Source organism: Calidris pugnax, unplaced genomic scaffold (assembly GCF_001431845.1).
Source record: "Calidris pugnax isolate Ruff unplaced genomic scaffold, ASM143184v1 scaffold41, whole genome shotgun sequence".
NCBI lineage: Eukaryota > Metazoa > Chordata > Aves > Charadriiformes > Scolopacidae > Calidris > Calidris pugnax.
Window position 1 is genome coordinate 4,288,285 of NW_015094509.1, and position 21,657 is coordinate 4,309,941.

The window sequence follows — 21,657 nt, forward strand, 5'->3', positions numbered from 1 at the left end:
CACCGGCACCCCCCCCCCCCAAGGCCGGGCAGGAGCCGAGAGGGGGGGGGGGGGGGGGGGAAAGCGGGAAGCGGAGGGAGGGAGAGGAGGAAGGACGGAGGGAGGGAAGGAGGGAAGGCCGCCGGCTCCCGGGGGCGCTCCGCAGCTCCGCGGGCGCGGATTATAAGGGGCCGGTTCTCTCTCCGCCCCCCCTCTCCGCGCTCCCCACCCCTTCCTCCGGCCGCGGAGCGGGGCATGGAGTCGGCGGGAGGCTATAAAAGCCCCTGAGGAGGACGGCGGCGGGGTCAGGGCGCTGCGACAGCGGAGCAATCACCACCATGTCCCACCACTGGGGTTACGGCAGCCACGACGGTGAGTGCGGGGCGGTGCGGGACGGGACGGGACACCTGCCGGCAGGTCCCCGGGAGGTGCCGCACCGGAGCGGGAACGAGCTCGGTGGCGCTTTTTCCCTTTTTTATTATCATTTCTTTTTCCCCCCCTTTTTTTTTTTATTTTTCCCTTTTTTTTTTCCCTCTTTTTTTTCCTTTTTTAAATTTTTTTCCTATTTTATTTTTTCCCCTTTTTTATTTTTTCCCTCTTTTCCCCCCCTTTTTTTCCTTTTATTTAATTTTTTCCCCCTTTTATTTAATTTTTTCCCCCTTTTATTTAATTTTTCCCCCCTTTTATTTAATTTTTTTCCCCCCTTTTATTTAATTTTTTTCCCCCTTTTTATTTTTCCTTTCTTTTTTTTTCTCTTTTTTATTTTTTTCCCGCTTTTTTTAATATTTTTTTTTTTAACCTTGAGATGCCACCTGCGCCCGAACAGCGCCAGGCAAGGTTTTTTGCCTGGAGCATCTCCTGGTTTCCCCCCTGTCGTTCTCAGAGCAAGGAAGAGGGGAGGACGGGACGGGGGGTTGCTCCACCCGGATGGGGTGGCCTCTAAGAAGGACACCCCCCCACCCCCGCCCCGGTAAAACCCCAGCCTCAGCCTCCAAAGGTTTAGGGACTGGAGGGTCCCTGCCGTGGTCCCCAGGTGGGACTTCCCCTTGTCTGTGTTGCCAGCATTGGCAACCAGCACAGGTGGTGTGTGATGTCATCACAGAATGATTTGGGGTTGGAAGGAACCTCTGGAGATCATCTAGTCCAAAGCAGGTCCACCCAGAGCAGGTTGCACAGGAGCGTGTCCAGGTGGGTTTTGAATGTCTCCAGAGAAGGAGACACCACCACCTCCCTGGGCAGCCTCTGCCAGGGCTCTGTCACCCTCAAAGTGAAGAAGTTTCTCCTCATGATTAGATAGAACTTGTCATGTTCAAGTTTGTGCCTGTGCCCTGTTGTCCTGTCTGTTCCCTCTAGTTACATCATAATAGCATTAAAACATCCCGGTTTCTCGAGTGAGGGTTGTCATGTCTGTCCCCCCCCCCGAGCTTCATGCCTTGTCCCACTGAGCTGCTCAACGCTGTCCTGCAGGACCGGCTCACTGGCATGAGCACTTCCCCATCGCCAACGGAGAGCGCCAGTCCCCTATTGCCATCAGCAGCAAGTCGGCCAAGTACGACTCCTCTCTGAAGCCCCTCAGCTTCAGTTACGATGCCGGCACGGCCAGGAACATCGTCAACAACGGGCACTCCTTCAACGTGGAGTTTGACGACTCTTCCGACAAGTCAGGTGAGACCTCATCTTTGTGTGCACGGGTAGACGTGGGAGAAACTGCTGAGAAAATCTTTTAAAGACCAAAAAAATACCAAAGCGTTTCGGCTTTAGCGAGGTTGGGATTCAGCCCGTAAGGACTTCGCAGCCCACACAGCTCCTTGGGGCTAAAAGCTGAGCTCCTGTTAGAGGAAAACTAAGCCTCTCTGGGCAGTTCAGAGCTCTTCTGCTCTAAACTCCAGATAAACTAATTGCTTTATGTTTGTTTAGATCAGAAGGGTTTGGATAAGGACTTAGCCATGGAGTGAAAAAAAAAAAAAAAAAAAATAATTATTTGAGAAGAACAATCTTAGGCGTATCTCATCACAAGCTGTCCAGCAAACGGTTAAAAGAAGAGGTAAAATACATCATAGGAAGGAATTGTCCTTAGAATTACAAAGGCTTCCAGTTCGCAACTTGAAGTGGAAATAGCTTGGAAATAGTTTCTTTGGTTATCAAAATATTATTTCACATTTCTGAAGCCAGTCTGCTCCCAGGTTAGTACAGGAACAGAGGGATGATTAGAAAATACCTCTTTGTTCTTTCGCAATTTAAACAAGTATTATCCCTGACATCTCTTGATGCTGGGCTTTCTAGATAAAGACAATATATCTGACACATTCCTACAAAGTTTGCTAGCAGGCAGTGGTTCCACAGCATCTCACTGTTCATCCTTGGTGTATGGTGAGATGAAGCACCCAATCCTGCAAACCCTGTCCTAATCCTTACTGAGAGGAACGGCCGCGCTGATGGGCAGTTGCAACAAGGGGCTTGTAGCTTGTCTTTAATTGTGGCTTTTCAGCTGGCTGAATTTGCAGAAATCATCACCCTACTACAGTGAACGTGCCTCTTATTTTTAATTCAGACAGCAAAACCAACCCCATCCTAAGTCACTGCCTTCTCTAGGCAGTGCCTGATTTAACTTGCTTGAGCAAGTGCCCTATTTTTCCTAAGCTTTTTGTTAGCAATGTCATTTAGGGGATGGTGCTGAAAACAATTAATAAAAGCCTACTGAAAATGGGGGGGATGCTGTTTGCAGGTAATAGTATAACAGTATAAAATGCAGCGTAAAAGTATAACAGACATCCAGTATTGCACTAAGAATTTGACTTTGTATTTTAATTATAGTCTTTGTACTGAACCGTATTAAGTGGTCAGCTGTAAGTGTTCACACTTGAATAAATACACATGGGTCCATGTGTATTTATTCAGAGCATCCATATTAGTATTTGTATGGTTTAAAGAAAAAAAAGTGGAAAGCTATTCTGACTTCTTGGTGTTTATTTTTCTCGGTGCATTTTCAGCACTGAGGAGCTGAATGCGTGTTCATTTAAGTGTCATGTGGAATAAGGATTCAGAGTACAAAAAAAAAAAGAAGGGATTATCTTTTCACCAGACGCATGGGAGTCTGCTGCTGCCGAGCTCTAAGGAAACAGGTTCAGGTCTTCAGAGTAAAACAAAAACAAAACTATTATGCGTTCACTTAATGTGTGCATAAGTTTGGAAAGACTGTGAAAAAATCAGGTTGTATTTGATAAATTGGGAGGAAAAAAATGGCAGGGACGTATAATAATCCAAAGAAATGCCTGTAGGAAGAATGCTTTTTCTGATAAAAGTCGGTGTAGAACCAGAACATCTGTGACAGGGATCCTCTGACAGATAAGCAGTGACACAGCTTTTGGAGTGGGAGGATAGGAGATGCAAGTAGAAACATTCTCAGTAGCTCTATTAGTGAATCAGAAACTGATTATTCTTTAGAAAAAAGAAAGAAAGAAAGGCATTAAACATATCTCTATGAGGCCAGGTAAGGGTGGATCCTTCAGTATCGCATTTACTATTGAAAATTAAAGTGCATAGAATCTACCTGGCAGCACACTTAATGGCTTCATTTGTATGCAGTTAACTAGGTAACCTACTTTCCTTACACAAAATAGAGCTGTCTGACTGGGCTGTGCTTGATTCACTCCTATTTCTGAATTTGAGACTATCCCGCCTCTACCAAAGTCTTGGTTAGACATCACGCACCAGTCAGAAGAAGCAGAAACCATGTGAAATTATGTGACTTACAGAAGACAATGGAACAAAATCCTGTAAATACTTCCCACAGGCTGCAGTGCGTGCTCGTTCCTGTATGCAGTAAGGAATTATCTGGGGTAGTGGGTGCAAAATGAAGTAACAAGATCATTGCGTGCAATTACTCATGTCGTGAAGATTGTTCACGAACAAAGAAGTAGATCCATTCATTAAGTGTCTTCATTAAGGCTCATAACTAATGACACTCAAGTAAATTGAACAGCAGTTCTAGGTATTAATGTCTGTTTGACTCCTTCAGGGTATGCAAAATGAGCTCTTGCAATAAAAAATAGAGGTAGTAATAGTATAATAAAAATAGGTAAGAAAGCCAAAATACGTTTAGATAAAACTCTTTGAAAGCAGCTGTTCCTTATTTCTTTGATTCAGAAAATGTGTAATATGAGTACAGTTGATCACAATTATCAACAAGTAGATACCAGAATAATCAAAACTTTGATATAAAATATTTTTTCCCCCAAATAAGCGGCTTTTCCTCCCAAACGTATATTTGTTACGTCATTTGTGTGCATACAAAAACATGCAGTATAAAGCTTCTGCCCATATCAGTAAAAACCTAAAAGAAAAAAATAGGATTTCTTAAAATGATATCCCATCTATATTCTTTAGCGTAGTAAGGATGTAAAAGAAAAGTTTAACTTTTTAAACAAAAATAACCCACGTGCAATTTATGTGACTAATGTATCTGTGCAGAAGAGAGTGCTTTCTTCTCTGCTTTTATACTAGTAGGCGGAGCTTTATAGATATAACTCTTGATTTGGGTTATGATTATGCCTGTGACCTGTACAGTTTTCTCTTACGATGATGTCATATTGGAGAAAGGATGTTAAAGTCTTTGTGATATCTTCGGAACCTGACTTGGTTTTACTTCCTTGTTAATTTTATTAGATATGCTTGGGTTTACTAAGCATGCTTAGAAAAACCCTCTTCCTAGGCCATCACCCCCAATATTCCCAAATGGAAATTTCAATTCTTGTAGTACAACCTTTGAATTTCTTGGGCTATGTGACGGCCATTATATTTCAGAATAAACTTCTAAAGGCTCAATCGGTTCCTGAAGTGCATCCCTTTCATACCTCACAGTTGCCAGTCGTTAGAAGTGGTGTACAGAGGGAGAATTCGCCAGCCAGCATTGCCGTGTTTATGAACATTTTTCTTTGTTTGCTAAAATTCCAGGTTTTTCTCTTGGCTAAAATAACACCTTGTGTCTTGTTTCCTTGAAGTCTTTAGGAATGTGTTCTTGGATTTGTATGCAGAAAGCAAAAAATGAACTTCCTCTTCCAGTTGTTACTTAGGTTCCCTTCTCCTTCAGTTCTTGCAGTTGCCTTCTTAGCGGTCCACTGTCTTTTAATAATGGTCAAAGTTCAAGTATTTGTGGGCATTCATCTTTAAAATGTCTATAACTTTAAAAGCAATAATTCATTATGATGAGAGTGTCACTAGGAATAAAACTAAAAATGAAGGTTCATCCACTCGTGTGTCATGGGATCTGACCCTCCACATATGAGTGAAGCAAATGGTGCTGATACTGTTAAATTACAATGATGGACCTTATTTTAGGAACTTTATAGCAAACGAGTGTCTCATTAAGGGTACTAATTTTATCATGTAAACGCTTTATAGTCTGCTGTAAAGATAAGCATAGACTTTCAGGCACTTTAAAAGACATAAGTAAACAGCAGCTTCTCAGAGCTGTAAAACCACAGGAAGTGACTTGCATCAAGAAAACCTCAAGACCCCAAAAGAAGATTTTTGCAATGTGCTTGCAATGTGTCCTCCTTGTAACTGTCCCAGCCAACTTTTCAGAATTCACCTAAAACCTGAAATTCCAATGGAGAATTCTCACAGCCGTAGGCACGGTGTGAGTATTTTCTAGTCATGTGTATGATGAGCTTAAAGGAAGAACTGGCTGCTCATAGCTTGGATAGGCGTACTCTTCACTGGGTAAAAAAAGTTTCTGGATGGCCTGGCCCAGAGACATGTGGTGAATGGAGTTAAAGCCAGTTGGTGGCTGGTCACAACTGGTGTTCCCCAGGGCTCAGTACTGGAGCCAGTTCTCTTTAATATCCTTGTCAATGATCTGGATGAGGGGACCGAGTGCACCCTCAGTAAGTTTGCAGAGGACACCAAGTTGGGCAGGAGTGCTGATCTGCTTGAGGGTAGGAAGGCTCTACAGAGGGATCTGGACAGGCTGGATGGATGGGCTGAGGCCAGTGGGATGAGGTTCAATAAGATGAAGTGCCGTTGGGTCACACCAACCCTGTAGTGCAGGCTGGGGGCAGAGTGGCAGGAGAGCTGCCCCATGGAAAAGGACCTGGAGATGTTGGTCGACTGTTGGCTGAATATGATCCAGCAGTGTGCCCAGGTGGCCAAGAAGGCCAACAGCATCGTGACTTGTCTCAGGCATAGTGTGGCCAACAGGACTGGGGGAGTGTTTGTCCCCCTGTACTCGTACTGGCAAGGCTGCACCTCGAGTGCTGTGTTCAGTTCTGGGCATTGAGACATTGAGGGGCTGGAGTGAGTCCAGAGAAGGGCAACGAGGCTGGTGAAGGGTCTGGAGAGCAAGTCTTGTGAGGAGAGGCTGAGGGAGCTGGGGGTGTTCAGCCTGGAGAAGAGGAGGCTGAGGGAAGGCCTTCTTGCTCTCTCCAACTCCCTGAGAGGAGGGTGTAGAGAGGTGAGGCTTGGCCTCTTCTCCCAAGTCACAGGCAAAGAGGAAATGGCCTCAAGTTGCACCAGGGGAGGTTTAGATAGGATATTAGGAAACATTTCTTCAGTGAAAGTGTTATCAAGCATTGAAACAGGCTTCTTAGGAGAGCGGTTGAGTCACCGTCCCTGGAGGTTATTTAAAAGACTTGTAGATGTGGTGCTGAGGGACATGATTTAGTAGTAACTTGGCAGGGCTAGGGTAACAGTTGGACTTGATCTTAAAGGTCTTTTCCAACCAAAATGATTCTAAGTCAATCAGCAATTAATTTATTCCATAACAAGAATATTATAATAACATATTTTAGCTGTAGAATGGGACAGAAGTGGTGTAAGGCTCTAGAGACATTACTAAATGTCCTGGTAACTTCTCTGATGATGAATCTCTTAATAATTAATATTGCTGCTGAGCTAAAGATAATATTGAAATCCGATACAGAGTCCCAAATAAATCTGACACTTTTTGCAGATATTCAATCATAGTGGAACTTAAAATTATGAGGAGGCCTAGGGAAATGAAAATACTGTATTGACCTTGGAACTAGCACCCCTTGGTGCACTTTCAGAAGTTGTAATCAAATATTTGCCGAATATAATTGTAAATATGAATGAGGAAGCTTTAACTGTCTTGAATTATGACTTACTGTAAACAAACCAATTTATTTTGTTAGATTTGTTATCCAACATCATTAGCACGACTTGGTTGGCAGTCTGTTGCTCTGAACGTTCTGCCACTGTTGCTCTTTTCCTATATTTCTGCCTCAGCAGGTAAACTGAGGGAGAAACATGCAGGTCAGTTGACCTTAAGGCACAATTTTTAATCCAAGTCGCTGCCACTGGACTATTTTTAGGGTTCTCAGCTCCGAAGATGTAACATTAGCTATGACAGTATATTATTGCATGTTAGCAGGATACAGTCGTGGATTAAAGGTCCACAATATGGTGTGACCTAAAGTAATGTGCTGACTCCTCTGAATCATAAGTCAGGGAACTGCTTACAGTATCCAGACACCTGCCCACATGTTGCAGGTATTTTGTGCACTGCTTGTCTAGAAAGTCAGAGGTCCCAGAGGGTGTCTGATCATGGGGTCACCAGAAGCTGCAAAGGCTGGGAAAGCAGGCGACTCGAGAGAAGTAGTTGTGGTGCTTCCAGGAACTGGAAGGGAAGAGGAGAGGGCTTGAGATCAGTCCTGCATGTTTCAAGCCTTCATTTCTTTACAGAGCCCAAAAGTGCCCCTCTTTGCTTATATCAACTTTTTTTTTTTAACATGCAACTTCTGAGCAGAAATTTGGTGTGGGTTGGGTGTTTGAAGAATCCTGGCAGCTTCCTTCCCTCCTTCCAAATCCCTCCTCTAGAGGTGCTTTAAGGGCAGGAGAAACTAGTCAGCTGTTATCAGGTAGGGCTACGTGGAAAAGTCTATTTTTATGACATAATGAAGCTGTGTGCCAGATGTCACCATGACTGATGGATTTGTTCATTTGCTTGTAGGCATGAGGGACTGCTGCTCACACCTTAAGTCTGTTCATCCTTCACTAGATCTCAATGTGGTTATGAGCACCATGCCCCATACACAATTTTCAGTTCTGTAAGCCCCCACTGAGACTAGTGTTATAGCTATTACCATCAGAAATTCATCCAGTTGTTACTTTTAAGAGAATTTTAATACTCGCAACTGTATTCCTTCTAAGTCATTGTCAACTCAGCCAGTGTGAAACACGAGGCTTGAAGGCTGATCAGGATCTCAGCACAGCACCTTACGACTCTCAGAATCTCCATTTAAGAGACTCTGTGAGAAATAAATTCCGTTGGTCACAGGGAGTGGAAGGGAAATTAAGAACCTAAATGCCTTTGTATCCTTCAGCAGGTCAGAGTCTCTCTGGCTGCTCTCCATTCTGAATGAAATAGTTCAGCTGAGGTGAATCAGAGCCGCTGAGCCGCTGCCGATAGACACGTCTGCAGGCCTGCTGCTTTTTGGCAGATGTTTCATTCTGGTCTATCTCTGTGGAACACCCTTGTCGCCTTATCAGGCTAACCCTCTACCAAGGTCAGAGTAGGGTGGGTTTTTGTGTTTTTTTTTTTCCTTCTGAGATACCAATTACGTAGTTTTATTTCTTGGTGAACCCCATTGCAGATGTTTTCTGCAAGTATGATCCCTACAGGCCGATGCTTGCGTGCTGCCTTGCTCTCTTGCCTGCCATGATACAGCGTCCTTGGAGGAATGTCTCAAAGAGATAACATAAAGAAGGAAACATCTCACAAAATGTGACGCTACGTACTCCACGTTTCACAGAAGTGACAGCTTACCCTAACTGAACTCTTTAGCCTGTCAGGCAGGGAAGCCCATCCTTGCATAAGAAGACAAGGCTAATCCCTCAGCATCCTCCTAAGAGCCTTTTTTGTGCCATTAATAGTGCATGGTGCTCAAGATATTTATTTTTTTTTCCTGAGTAATGCTTCATCTACTTTGTCTCCTCAAGGCCTGTTTTCTGTCATACAGATGTCTGTGTATACACAAAAGCTGACAAAGCATTAACATTAATGTATATACTGTACATATATTTACATATGCTCATACCTACAAGGTCATATACCCTTGCATGGCTGCTGTAGGCTGAAACAAAATCGTGGCTCTCTTTCTGCCAAAGCAATGTGTGTGCAAGAGGGCTGTCCTCAAAGGCAGGTGCTTGAAATGACCTGCTGCTACGTTTTTGTTTGATGGAACCTCAAATAGAACTAAATTTCTTAAGTTTTCATCTCTGGCTGTCCCTCATGCCGTACTGAACACGTTATTTCAGCTGCTGGAAGAGGCTTTGCTGTCAGTGGCTTCCATGAAGAACATTTTCTCATTCTGCACTTTCTCAGAGTAACAAACTTTAGGGGGGTATTTGTCTTACCCCACTAATTCGTATGACAATAAGGACTTCATTCTAACTCATGAAAGGACCTTGTAGTTCTGCCGTTTTGATTATTTCTTTGGTAGGTTTATTGCTTTGATGAGATTTATTAGTCTGCTCTGTGCAGAGAGAACATCCTGTGGGTGCTAAGTAAGTAGCAGTAATTCCACAGCATTACTGCAAAAAATTTGGTGTGGATGCTGCCGCTTCCTGAAAAATAAAAGGTATGAAGTGGTCCACAGTATTATTTACAGAGCTATTCCTTTCTGTGTGGGAAAGGTAACTCCCTGGTGACTTGTCTTTACATAGAGGAGTGAAGTGTGGCCTTGGTAAAGAGCTGTCCCAGATGTGTTTCCAAACAGCCCGAGAAAGTGTGAAGGGAGACAAATTGAGTCCACCTTCTTTATCCAAGGAATCCCACAGACATAAATAGAACAGTTTGTGGGGTCATTTGGCTTTAGAAATTAGTGCTGCTAATACTTACATCCACCTAACTGAGAAAATGTTGTGGGCTCATTTAATAGCAGTGCAATGTAATTACTGGATGGTATTAGTGTAACTTCTCCAGTAGAGTGTAGAAGGTTGAAAACGGTTACCACTTTTTAATCTAGGCAAAGTAGCTCCAAATTTGTCTCGTCATAACCTTTCAAATAACTGTCCAGTAGAAAAAAAAGTTACATTTTCAAGCTATGACCTCGCGGGCTGTCACACATCTATGGAGACCAGGTTACTGATGGAGATGGGGTTGAGTAGGATGAACCTGTAAGAAAAAAAAATGTGTTTTCCCAGATTCCTGGCTTCACCTTGCGTCTGAAGCTGTGCTGTATAGCAAATAAATACGTATTTCCAGGATGGTGTACACTAATGCTAATTTGAAAAGGAAGGGAGCTAAGGATGAGATGCTCAAATATGGATCAGAATTTCCCTGGCCCTCAAAAAAAGGGGATGGAAAGATTGGACTTCTGTCATCAGTGTAGCCTGAATCAATGTTCGTGGCACACAGGACAGGGAAGTTCCCAGTGTGAATGTTGCTCTGATTCTCAACTTTTACTTGGCAGCATTTATTCGTGGTTTAAAAAAGCTTACACGGGGAAAAAACCCGAAGCTCTAACATTTCTACTTTGTCTTTTAAGTTTTAATTTTAAATTTTATTTCTTTGAAAAGGCTGAGAAGTATTTTTTTTAAAAAAATAACTGCTTAATGTAGGCTAGAAGAAGAAGAGCTGTTCTGTAATTAAGCCTGCTGAATTTGTGTTCATTTACACTAATCTAATTATTACTTTCTTTGAATGCTCTGCTGTGAGTCAAAATAAGCTAGTGCTGGATTTGAGAACCACAGAATGAAAAAAGTAAGCAAAAACCGCAAAGAGATTTTTTCTGCATCTTTTGAGTTTTATGAGACTCTAGCAAACTGTACAGCAATAACACTGCAAATGGATTTAAGGAGATTGCATGGTTCTGCTTTTCAGCATGCTTTCCATCGATTAATAATGGCAAATTAATCTGTGCTGCGCTAGTGCTTTCTGGGGTTGAGGAATGGTGGGACCTCAGTCCATTTGTACCTGCAACGAGCAGCAGGTCCATCAGCCAAAGGAACTGAAACTGAAACACTGCAGCTCCATGGCATCATTTTTCAATGAAACATGATATTGTGTGGATTAAATGATTTTGCATCTAGTAAAGACATAGCAACCAGTAACTTCATTTTCAGAAGGAACTAATGCACGTTCACAGTCACCATTCTGAAAAAAAGTATTCTGATTTGTAGTCCTGTACTCGAAACAGTTACGCTTCTTGGCAACTTGCACATGCAGAAACATGAAAGTAGAATAAGATATGTTCCTATTTAATTGCTTTAAGTAGCCATTCTTCTTTGTATCGCATAGTTTGGCAGTAGGTAGGGCAAGTCTTGGTCTGTTGGCTGTTCAGTGTATTGGAAATTACAAATACCGCAGTGGAACATACATTTACATTTTTGAAATAGAAATCTCCCAACATGTATTTCTAAATATACTTACCAAAGAAGGAGCCCCAGGCAAATGCTAGATTTGTCCACTGAACCCAAATTTTGCATGTGTAAGGCACACCACTGGAAACTAAGGTGTTATATATAAATCTTATATTTAACTTCCACATATTCCAGTTTTTCAGTCAAATCCTTTTCACCACTTTGAGTTCCCCATTGCCAAGTACCCACGGCCATCGTTGTCCATGCTTGCGTATAATCAGAATTATTCAAACCTGAACAGACAGTGACCTTCTCCTATCTGCACTTGATGTATATTTTCCACACATGCACATGTTGTGGTAGCGTCTAGACAAATTGCAGACCGAAAGGGAAGCATCTTTACTCCAAGGAACCATTTTATTTGTGGCACAAACATGGAGCACACTTATATGTAATATATGATGTCAACACTTTTCTGTCACTTTATTTGATGTATATATATTTATGTGTATATATATATAGAGAGAGAGAGAAATTGATTTCTTAAGATACATAACGCTTCAAATTACATTTTAAAATATTTGCTTATTTTTAAACATTTGCATCTTAAATGTTTAATTGTGAATTTGAGATGCTTAGCCAAAAAAAAAAAAAAACCAAAACACAAACCAGCGTGAAACCTGGCTCTGATAACTTAGATAAATAGCTCTATTTAATGGAACTATTTGTTAATGTTCTGTGCTTTGTGCCGTGCTGGAGGAAACATTACCTGTGCCATTTTGTGGCGATTGGGCTTGATCCTGCGTATCGTAGTGGTGGTTGGCCACAGTTTAAGTGCAAGGTTAAAATAAACGAGCGGAATAAGGGAGCTCAGGGGAACTGGCTCCTGTTTAATGGAAAGTGTGTAATGGCAGTCAGTGGAGAGCATAAGTAAATGCCTCTCGCTTCCAATCCAGATATTAAAAAAAGGCAATGCAGGCATTGCCATTCTCACCACCATTTTTTCCAAACTCCTTCTTGAGGAGTAAAGGATGGGAGGGAGGAGAGGCTTGGGCTGGCATCTCTGGGACGCCCTGTGCCCTGCCTGGGGCTGTCCCTTGCTGCAGCCCCCGGCCAACAGCTGTCTGGCTTTCATTTTGGGGGAAAAAAAAAAGCATTTTGCTCCATCCAGCCCACCCTGGGATTTGCAGGATTAAGGTACCTTTATAAAATGAAGGGGCAGAGTAAGTGAAAGATGATTTGGTCTCCGAGTGTTCTTTCATAGAGTAACTCTATTCGGGCCTCTTCTAAAGCCTATTCTTGGCCTTTTATTTATTTTGTGACAGAAAAGTTACATCATTAGCTCCCCCCTTGTCACCCGTGATACTAGCATGCCTGTTAAAATTGCTGATGAGACACTCACTGTGGAGTCACTCAGGGGTTCATGTGTTTCTTCTTGATGCTGGCGTGTGGCAGCGATGTGCCCCTGAGGATGGCCTGGAGTAGCATGGCAGCATGCAGGGCAGTGAACTGGGAAGACCTGAGATGGACATTCTGGCCTGAAGTGGGACTCGTTAGCCACAGGTTATGGGAGGTGATGCTAACGGGGTCTCTTTGCTTTGCAGTGCTGCAAGGAGGAGCCCTGGATGGAGTCTACAGGCTGGCCCAGTTCCACATTCACTGGGGATCCTGTGAGGGCCAAGGGTCTGAGCACACCGTGGACGGTGTGAAGTATGATGCAGAGGTAGGATGTGCTCTACCTTCTCTAGCCTTTTGTGTATAATGATGTATTTATTTAGTTATTTAAACTTCTCCACCGTGGTAGCAGCTTCTCTACAAGTCTCCACAGGGCAGGAGATTGTAGGGGGGTTTCCATAGAAGATATTGGTACAATGGTCTCTTCTCACAGGTAATTAACAATAGAACGAGAGGGAATGGCTTCAAGCTCCAACAGGATAGGTTTAGATTGAACATTAGGAAGGAATTTTTCACAGAAAGAGTGGTCAGACCCTGGAATAGGCTGCCCAGGGAGGCGGTTGAGTCACCGTCCCTGGCTGTGTTTAAGGGACGTTTAGATGGGGTACTGAGGGATATGGTGTAGGGGAGGACTTTGTAGAGTAGGGGAGATGGTTGGACTCGATGATCCCAAGGGTCTCTTCCAACCTCAATGATTCTATGATTCTATGAATGCCTCCTCAGGACCTACTCCCTGCAATAGCAGAGATTAGAATTGGAGGACTCGTAATATTATTTTTTTTTTCCAGCTACTTCATATCAAAGAGGCTACAGAAGCAGAAAAACCCACATTAATTATCCCTGGTTTTTTTCCCCCTGCTTTCTCCATGACTTATTAAAGTTATGAAGAAATAGAATCACAGCACCTCTGTACTCACACATCCCCTTTTCCTGCCTTCAAAATGTAACATCAGAGACATTTAGATAAACAACAGAATAATTTTGGGGCAGACCCTTTCATCTTTTGGTAGCAAAGAAACAAAGGGAGCTGTGAAGAGGGCACATAGCAAAGTGAGACTTTGCAGGCACAATTCCTAATATCCTTAAGGCTCCAGATGTCCCTTGGACCTGTTACAGTCTCCTTGCAGAAATGGGAGTGACTTAATGCTTTGCATCCTACCTTTTCCTGTCCCCTGTTTAGAAATCTGTGATGCTGTGGCAGACTTTTTAAAACCCTTCCATAGATGCACATGGACTGAACAAGCCTGTGATTTGCATTAACAGATAAAAGAAATGGCTCCACGAATGCATTGGAGCTGCTTTTTCATGAGATAAAGTAGCCTTTGTCTTAACTGAGGAACGTGCCGTTGCCGTACGTCTGTTCACAGCACCACTTGCTCAACTTGACTTGCAGATATGGGGAAACAGCCAGATAAACTTCAATTAGAAGTAACTCAGAAATCAAAAATAAAGCAACGTCCTGGCTAACCTGACCTGGACAGCAATTTCACATTTGTTTAAAAGACTTTCCAGAAAAGGATAGGATGCTTCTTTAAAAACTCTGTAGATGGCAGGTCAGATCTGTGGTTAATGCCTCTTTTCCCTGACACTGGGCAAATCATGTCTGTCAGTGTTGATAGGAACTCCAGGATATATAGCATTAAAATACCGTATCAAAGTCCTGCAGGCTGCATGCAGGAAAAACTCATGCTGAAAATACCAGGAGCTTCACCAAACTAAAAGCAGAACGATACAGCCAGTTTGCATTTAAAACTCATTTGGGAATAAGAGTGACAAGCAAAATAAAATGCATGACAAATTTTGCATAGATTAAACTTGAAAGCAGATGAATGATTCAACAAATTCTTAACTGCGCACAAAAGTTTTTAAATCTCAGCAGCAAAACACTCTCTGCTTTTAATGTTTAATAAATTACTTCCCTGCATCCTCATTTGTAAAATATTGTTGATGGAATGTCATCTTCATAGTGCTTCTTGTTTTCTTGCTCCTAGCTCCATATTGTTCACTGGAACGTAAAATATGGTAAATTTGCTGAAGCTGTGAAGCATCCTGATGGTTTGGCTGTGGTAGGCATCTTCATGAAGGTTAGTTAAACTTTTTATTTTGTATTATTTGGATGAGTCTGGTGTGTTCATTGTGTTGCAGGGTGACTTAAGAGCCTAAATTGTAGAATAAGCCAGCACTATGCTATATTGCATAAACTCATAGCAAACTAGGTGGTTCTCCAAATTCTTGGCTTTCTCTACTGTCCTCATACTATCTACATATAAAAATTGTACAGCAGCATGGAGTCCATCCATCCATCCATCACTATGTGAGCCTATAGCAGTATGTTTGCCCTCACCACAACAGTGACACTGCCATAACTCTTTACCAGTGAAAGGTGATGTACATAACTGACAAAACCATGTGTGTGTGAATCTGCAGTAGGACCAGCCTAAATAATACCTATTTTCCTTTTCCCGTTGTCGTTAAAAGTCCAGAGCATTTTGTCTTAAATTGTCTTCACAGCGAGTTGGAAAAGGTGATTGCTCCCCAGCAGTGTGCATTCTCTCCTGGCCTTGCTGTGTTTTATAAGGAGGGTGACTTCTATGCAAAAAAAAAAAAAGAGAACAGCTCAAGGCCAAAAATAAATCCACACACTGTAAATGAAAATAACTTTATTCTGCCCAGTGTCCTTGCCTGACCTATTTGTACTGACTGTCAACTGGAATGATTTTACAGAGACTTTTTACAGTTCCAGTCACTTTTGCTTTGGTTGTCCTGTTATGTAAAGAAGTGTTGCTAGCAAAATGCACTATAAAATGCTTCTGTGAGAACTGTAACAGGAAACTACAGGTATCATGAGCGTGCATGGTTATTTTCTTTTCATATTGTTTGTATTACAGGTAGGAAATGCCAAGCCTGAAATACAGAAAGTTGTGGATGCTCTGAACTCCATTCAAACCAAGGTAATACTTTGCTCTCTCTGTTGATTGACACCAATCACAACTGCACTGTTTTCTTCTCCAGAAAGCAGATTATTTACTTCTTCCCAGTCTGCTACATGTAGAAAATTTAAAAAAAAAAAAAAACCACAAAAAAACCCAAAAACAACCCCCAAAAAACCAAACACACAAAACCCTTTCTGCCATTAGCACTAATGCTCCTCTAATCTTAAACACAAAAGATTGAAATGAAGTTGCAGTACAGGGCAGGGAATACTAGGAATGGTGATCATTTTGTGACTGTGCTTCATCTCTGCTCATCATCTCTGTGACTATGCTTCTCTGTCTTTTAACTGCGTTGAACTTATAGGGTAAGATTCATCTTCCTAATCTAAACTACTCTTCTAGGTGCCCTTTCTAGTCGGTGGTGACAGATGCAAAAGGCACTTCCCCCCATCTCTGCATCTGGGCTGTATTTCCTTCTTCCAAGGGGGCATGCTTCTCTTGGCTGTTTCTAGAGGGAGTCCAGATAAGCATTATATATCCTGATCAAACTTAGGGGGGGAAAAATAAACCTTTCTGTGATTTAAATATTGTTTGAAGTGGGCATTTAATGAGAAATCAAAAGTACTTCCTGGGTAATTAGATGCCTTCATACTGGCTAAAGGCCTGTGCTGATGACAAATGTGCAGAAAAAGTGAAATGGCCAGGAAAAGTAAAGAATGAGTCTACGCTGTTATCTTTGTCATCAGGCTCCCCTTGGGATAAATGGATATTGCCATTTACCACAATAGGGTTTCCAACAGATCTCTCAGGTTCTCTCTTTCCAGCGCAATCAGTGCACGTGGCATCTGAAAACTCATTGTTTGTTCAAGCAGGGTCGGTGTGTTTCTCTAGGAGTGAGGAAGGTAAATTCAACATTTGAAATGAGCAACAATGTCTTGAAAGTCTTATAACGTAAGAAACATATTGCTGAAAGCCTTCAACCTGAAGGTACTGTGGGGAGGCACTCAACACAACACGCCAAACTCCCTTTCTGCCTTTCTCCAGACGTGGAGTTTCCTGCAGCAGACTTTACTTATGCGAGCCCAGCATGTGTGTGTGGTCTCTCTCCTGGCATTAGCCCACCTGCTTTCTTTATTTGTAGGGGAAGCAAGCTTCCTTCACAAACTTTGACCCCACTGGACTGCTTCCTGCCTGCAGAGACTACTGGACATACCCTGGCTCACTGACCACCCCCCCGCTGCTCGAATGTGTCATCTGGCACGTTCTAAAGGAGCCCATCACCGTCAGCCCCGAGCAGGTAGGTCTCCCATGGATGGTGCCAGAGTCGTATGGATTGCTTTGGTGCAGCCCTCCTGCTGATCTGTGAAATGTTACTGCAGAGCTATGCAGGGCATTAGCTAGCATAGAGTCATAGAATCATCTGGGTTGGGAGGGACCTCCAAAGCTCATCTAGTCCGACCCCCCCGCAGTCAGCAGGGACACCCCCAACTAGACCAGGTTGCCCAGGGCCTCGTTGAGCCTCACCTTGAATATCTCCAGGGATGGGGCCTCAAGCACCTCCCCGGGCAACCTGTTCCAGTGCTCCACCACCCTCACAGTAAAGAACTTTTTCCTAATGTCTAATCTAAATCTGCTTTTCTCCAGTTTAAAGCCATTACTCCTTGTCCTGTCATTGACAGCCTTTGCAAACAGGCTCTCCCCAGCCTTCTTGTAGGCCCCCCTCAGGTACTGGAAGGCCGCTATTAGGTCTCCCCTAATCACACATCAAAAAATATCCATATCTGAAGTGGTTATCCTCTTCTGGCAGGACTCCACTTCTGTGCAGGGATGTGGAGTTGGCTGTAAAATGGAAGGCATTTGGTCCAGGGAAAATTTGGGGAGTTCTAAAAAATCTAATTAAGCTTTCCAGGTACCCAGTTAGAGCTGCCATGTGGTAAAAAATGTGGGAAATTTGTAGCGTGCGTGGAAGGACCACTTGCACACGCAGAGTTCATGTAGCATGTGTTGTGAGCATCAGCGGGTTTGCTGGACGCGTGCACATCACCGGGCTGGGTGTGCTTGCCCTGAAAATACTGGGTTTACCAAACATCTGAAGGAAGAGCACATATTCTGCATCCGCAGTCTTGCACCATAGATCTGGAGTCGGTTGGTTGCTCTTCCAGCATTTCCAGGACACAAAGCTCGTTTGACAAGTTCTGTTCAGCACAGAACAGACCGGGAAATCCCACGCAGAATTGAGACAGTCCTAACAGAACTGTGTTGTTTGGAAGAGGCAAAACTTGCAGATTCCAGAAGTCTGCTGCTTAAAAAAAAAAAAAATCCTCTGTTCTGTTGAGCAGCTTGAGGAGGACAGGAGTCTTCCTAGTAGGAAGGACTTTGTGCAGATTAAATAGCTCCTGGCCCTAGCTTTTTGCAGCATCCATTAATGAATTACATAGAGGGAAGATTCCATCCTTGGGTGTGCATCTCGGTGCTTGGGAGTTATAAATACAATCTAGAGCCTATAAATATAAACTAGCCCTGAAGGGCTTTAGTTTACCTTTCAAACTCTTAAATCCCTTTGGGGATTTGTGAATGGCAAACGTGCCAACAATATACAGATAATTCTAGGGGGTTTATTCTACTGATGTGAAAAAAAAAAAGTGCAACTGAGCTGTTGTGAGACTTAATAAATGACAAGGAAGAATGTTTGGAAATGAATATTACAGCGATGAAGTTGACACTGTTTACTTGTTTAAAACTACTGGTATTGCTATTGATAAACCAAGGCTTGCATATATGGTTTTATTGTCAGTTAGGAGCACATTCACCAAAATAGAGTTGTTTTTCCTACTACACCTACTTTAACCACCCACAAGTGGTAAAAGACACCACCTGTTTCTCCCACACGCACCCTTCCATATTACCATCGACACGTCAAAGATGGGTTTGAGATCAAAACAGAGTGTGTGGCAGCTTGCCTTTTCATTCCCAAACTGATCAAAACAAGACACCATCGAGTAGAGTATTGACACTGGGTTTAAGTTGAGTCGGTTTTCCAAAGATAGATAAAAGCTGGCTATTACGGCAGGGTGTAGTGAGCCTGTTATCGTTTGCTGTAGTGACACAGCAGTTCCTGGCAGAGGTTGAGCTCTGAACTTTGTTCTGGTCGGTTCTGAAGGTAAAGTCCTCTCCTGGGCTGGTGACTGCTGGGGAGCCTTCCTCCTTGAATGAGGGAAAGCCTGGCCTGCAGCCCAACTTGCACAGAATCCTGTATCCCACCTAAATATTTCTGTCAGCAGTTCCAGCCATCTCTGTGAGATCGCGTTTGGGGCGGGTTATTACTTTGGCACAGTCTTTTTCTTAGTTTTGTAGACGCCCACTTTGATATCAAGATGCTTTTACTACATCAGACTGTGTACACACCAATTTGACTTCAGGAGCAAGCACTAAAACCTTACAGTGTGCTCCCATCGGTGCGGGACAGTTTTCCCTCTCACAGTATTTGGAAATCAAGGTATCTTAAATGAATTTGTACCAAGCTGTGTGGTGTTGTCAATACACCAGAGGGACGGGATGTCATCCAAAAGGACCTGGACAGGCTGGAGAGGTGGGCCCAGGTGAACCTCATGAGGTTCAACAAGAGCAAATGCAAGGTTCTGCACCTTGCGCCGGAACAATCCTCGCCACCAATACAAACTGGGGGGTGAGGTATTGGAAAGCAGCCCTGAGGAAAGGGACTTGGGGGTGCTGGTGGATGAGAAGCTGGACATGAGCAGGCAGTGGGCAGCTGCAGCCCAGAAGGACAATCGCATCCTGGGCTGCGTCAAAAGATGCGTTGCCAGCAGGTCCAGAGAGGGGATTCTGCTACTTTACTCTGCTCTGGTGAGACCTCACCTGGAGTATTGTGTGCAGGTCTGGAGCCCTCAATATAAGAAGGACATGGACCTGATGGAGCAGGTCCAGAGGAGGGCCACAAGGATGATCGGGGGATGGAGCACCTCTGCTACGAGGACAGGCTGAGGGAGCTGGGGTTGTTCAGCCTGGAGAAGAGGAGGCTCCGGGGAGACCTAATAGCAGCCTTCCAGTACCTGAGGGGGCCTACAGGAAGGCTGGGGAGAACCTGTTTAGAAAGGCCTGCAGTGACAGGACGAGGGGCAATGGCTTCAAGCTGGAGGGGAACAGATTTAGATTGGAGATGAGGAGAGGGTTCTTCACTGTGAGGGTGGTGGAGCACTGGAACAGGTTGCCCAGGGAGGTGGTTGAGGCCCCATCCCTGGAGATATTCAAGGAGAGGCTCAACGAGGCCCTGGGCAACCTGGTCTAGTTGGGGGTGTCCCTGCTGACTGCGGGGGGGTCGGACTAGATGACCTTTGGAGGTCCCTTCCGGCCTGGGCAATTCTATGAGTCTATGAATTTGCCTGCTTTAATTTGACCCAAGGGTAAGGTCGATTTTTACTTTTTTTTTTTTAATATCAACTGGACACACAAAATCCAACTTTCAAAAGAGCCAAACCAGTACAACTTGCAAAGGATTCTGAAAGGGTTTCTGGGCCAAGGACAGACAGCTCTTTATGCACAGAGTTCAGAAATTGGGGGCCTAGGTCTCTGGTTTCTGTGCTTTCTTAGTTCTTGTTGCTAGGGCATGTTGTGGAGAGGAGAGGCTGGGTCAGGGGCAGGTGTGGATGAAATGCAGAGACACGTGGGTGGTGACACCATCTCTAGACCATCGGCGCTGGTGGTGCTTTGAACTGGGCCTCTGCCTCACGCCCAAGGTGTAGAATTCAAAGGGTCCCGCTGAAACGAGAGTGCTCATTTGAGGGTGTTTGTGCCTTTTTTTTTCCACAGATGTGCAAACTCCGTGGCCTTTGCTTCAGCGCCGAGAATGAGCCCGTGTGTCATATGGTGGACAACTGGCGCCCGTGTCAGCCTCTGAAGAGCAGAGAAGTCAGAGCTTCCTTCCAGTAACCTCGGCGCTGAGCGTGCTAGAAATTGCTGTGTTTGTGAGGAGCCCCTTTTTTTGCTAAGCACAAATCAAACCTTTGCCGCGTGTGCCCTGGCAACATCTTGTCTCCCAGATCCATTCTTTCTTTCGCTCCAGCTGATGATGATGTGGAAGGCGCTTGGCCAAATAGGACAAATAGGGTTCTTTAAGGTGTGTGGGGTTGGGGGAGGCAAGGGGTGGTGGGGGCTGTGTGCGTTTGGGTGACTCTTTCTGCCACCGACACTTTGGTGATAACAAACAGGGTGTTGGCTTCTTGGGAGAAGGGATGGTGGTAGCAAAATAAGCCATTTTAAGAAACCTCATCCACAGGTATACGATAGTACATGTAACTAACGATAACTTGAAGCTTTGTGAAAAGCACAGGAATATACAGAATCTAGATACGATTTAGGGGTGGGTGGGGGGGGGAAATAAAGTATTTTGAGAAAGTAAAGCAAAAATGAATATTGAGAATTAGACTACTTAGATTTTAAGAAACTGACATGTAAATATTTTTGAGACCATTTTACACTTTTACCCATGCTATCAACAACCTTGATTATGTCTTAATGGTAGTGTTGGATTTTTTTTAATTAAAAATGTCCTAAATTAAGTATTATCTTTCAAAGTTGTTATTACCATAGAAATAATACAAAATATCTTTTCATTGAGATAATATATGCTCTAATTTAAAGAGGAAAATAATATTGTATTTTAGATAACTTCTCTAATAAATCTATACTTATATTTTTGCTTCCGTTATGTCATTTTAATTCAGGAAAGGAGTCACTAATGTTTGTGTCATTGTTTATTAGACATAATTACTAAACATATAGTGTGTTGGGGATTGGCTTCAGTGACACCAAAGATGGATGCAAACCTATATGGATGTGGATGTGTTAGGACATTTTCTCTAAGTAGTTCTCTGTTGACAGAAGGAAGCGTTAGTTTTGAGCAATCACTGCAAGTTATCATCTAAGTTAACTGAATAATTAAAGATCCCCT

General features: G+C 43.4%; 1 protein-coding gene across 1 annotated transcript; it reads left to right on the forward strand.

Annotated features, from left to right (window-relative positions):
* The first annotated feature begins 136 nt into the window (after window positions 1-136).
* Window positions 137-21,265, forward strand: LOC106902167 (carbonic anhydrase 2). The gene is made up of 7 exons (XM_014965399.1): window positions 137-351; window positions 1,447-1,644; window positions 12,906-13,024; window positions 14,748-14,840; window positions 15,645-15,707; window positions 16,831-16,986; window positions 20,517-21,265. The coding sequence occupies exons 1-7, from the start codon at window positions 318-320 to the stop codon at window positions 20,634-20,636; spliced, it is 783 nt and encodes a 260-aa protein (XP_014820885.1). The 5' UTR covers window positions 137-317; the 3' UTR covers window positions 20,637-21,265.
* The last annotated feature ends 392 nt before the right edge of the window (window positions 21,266-21,657 follow it).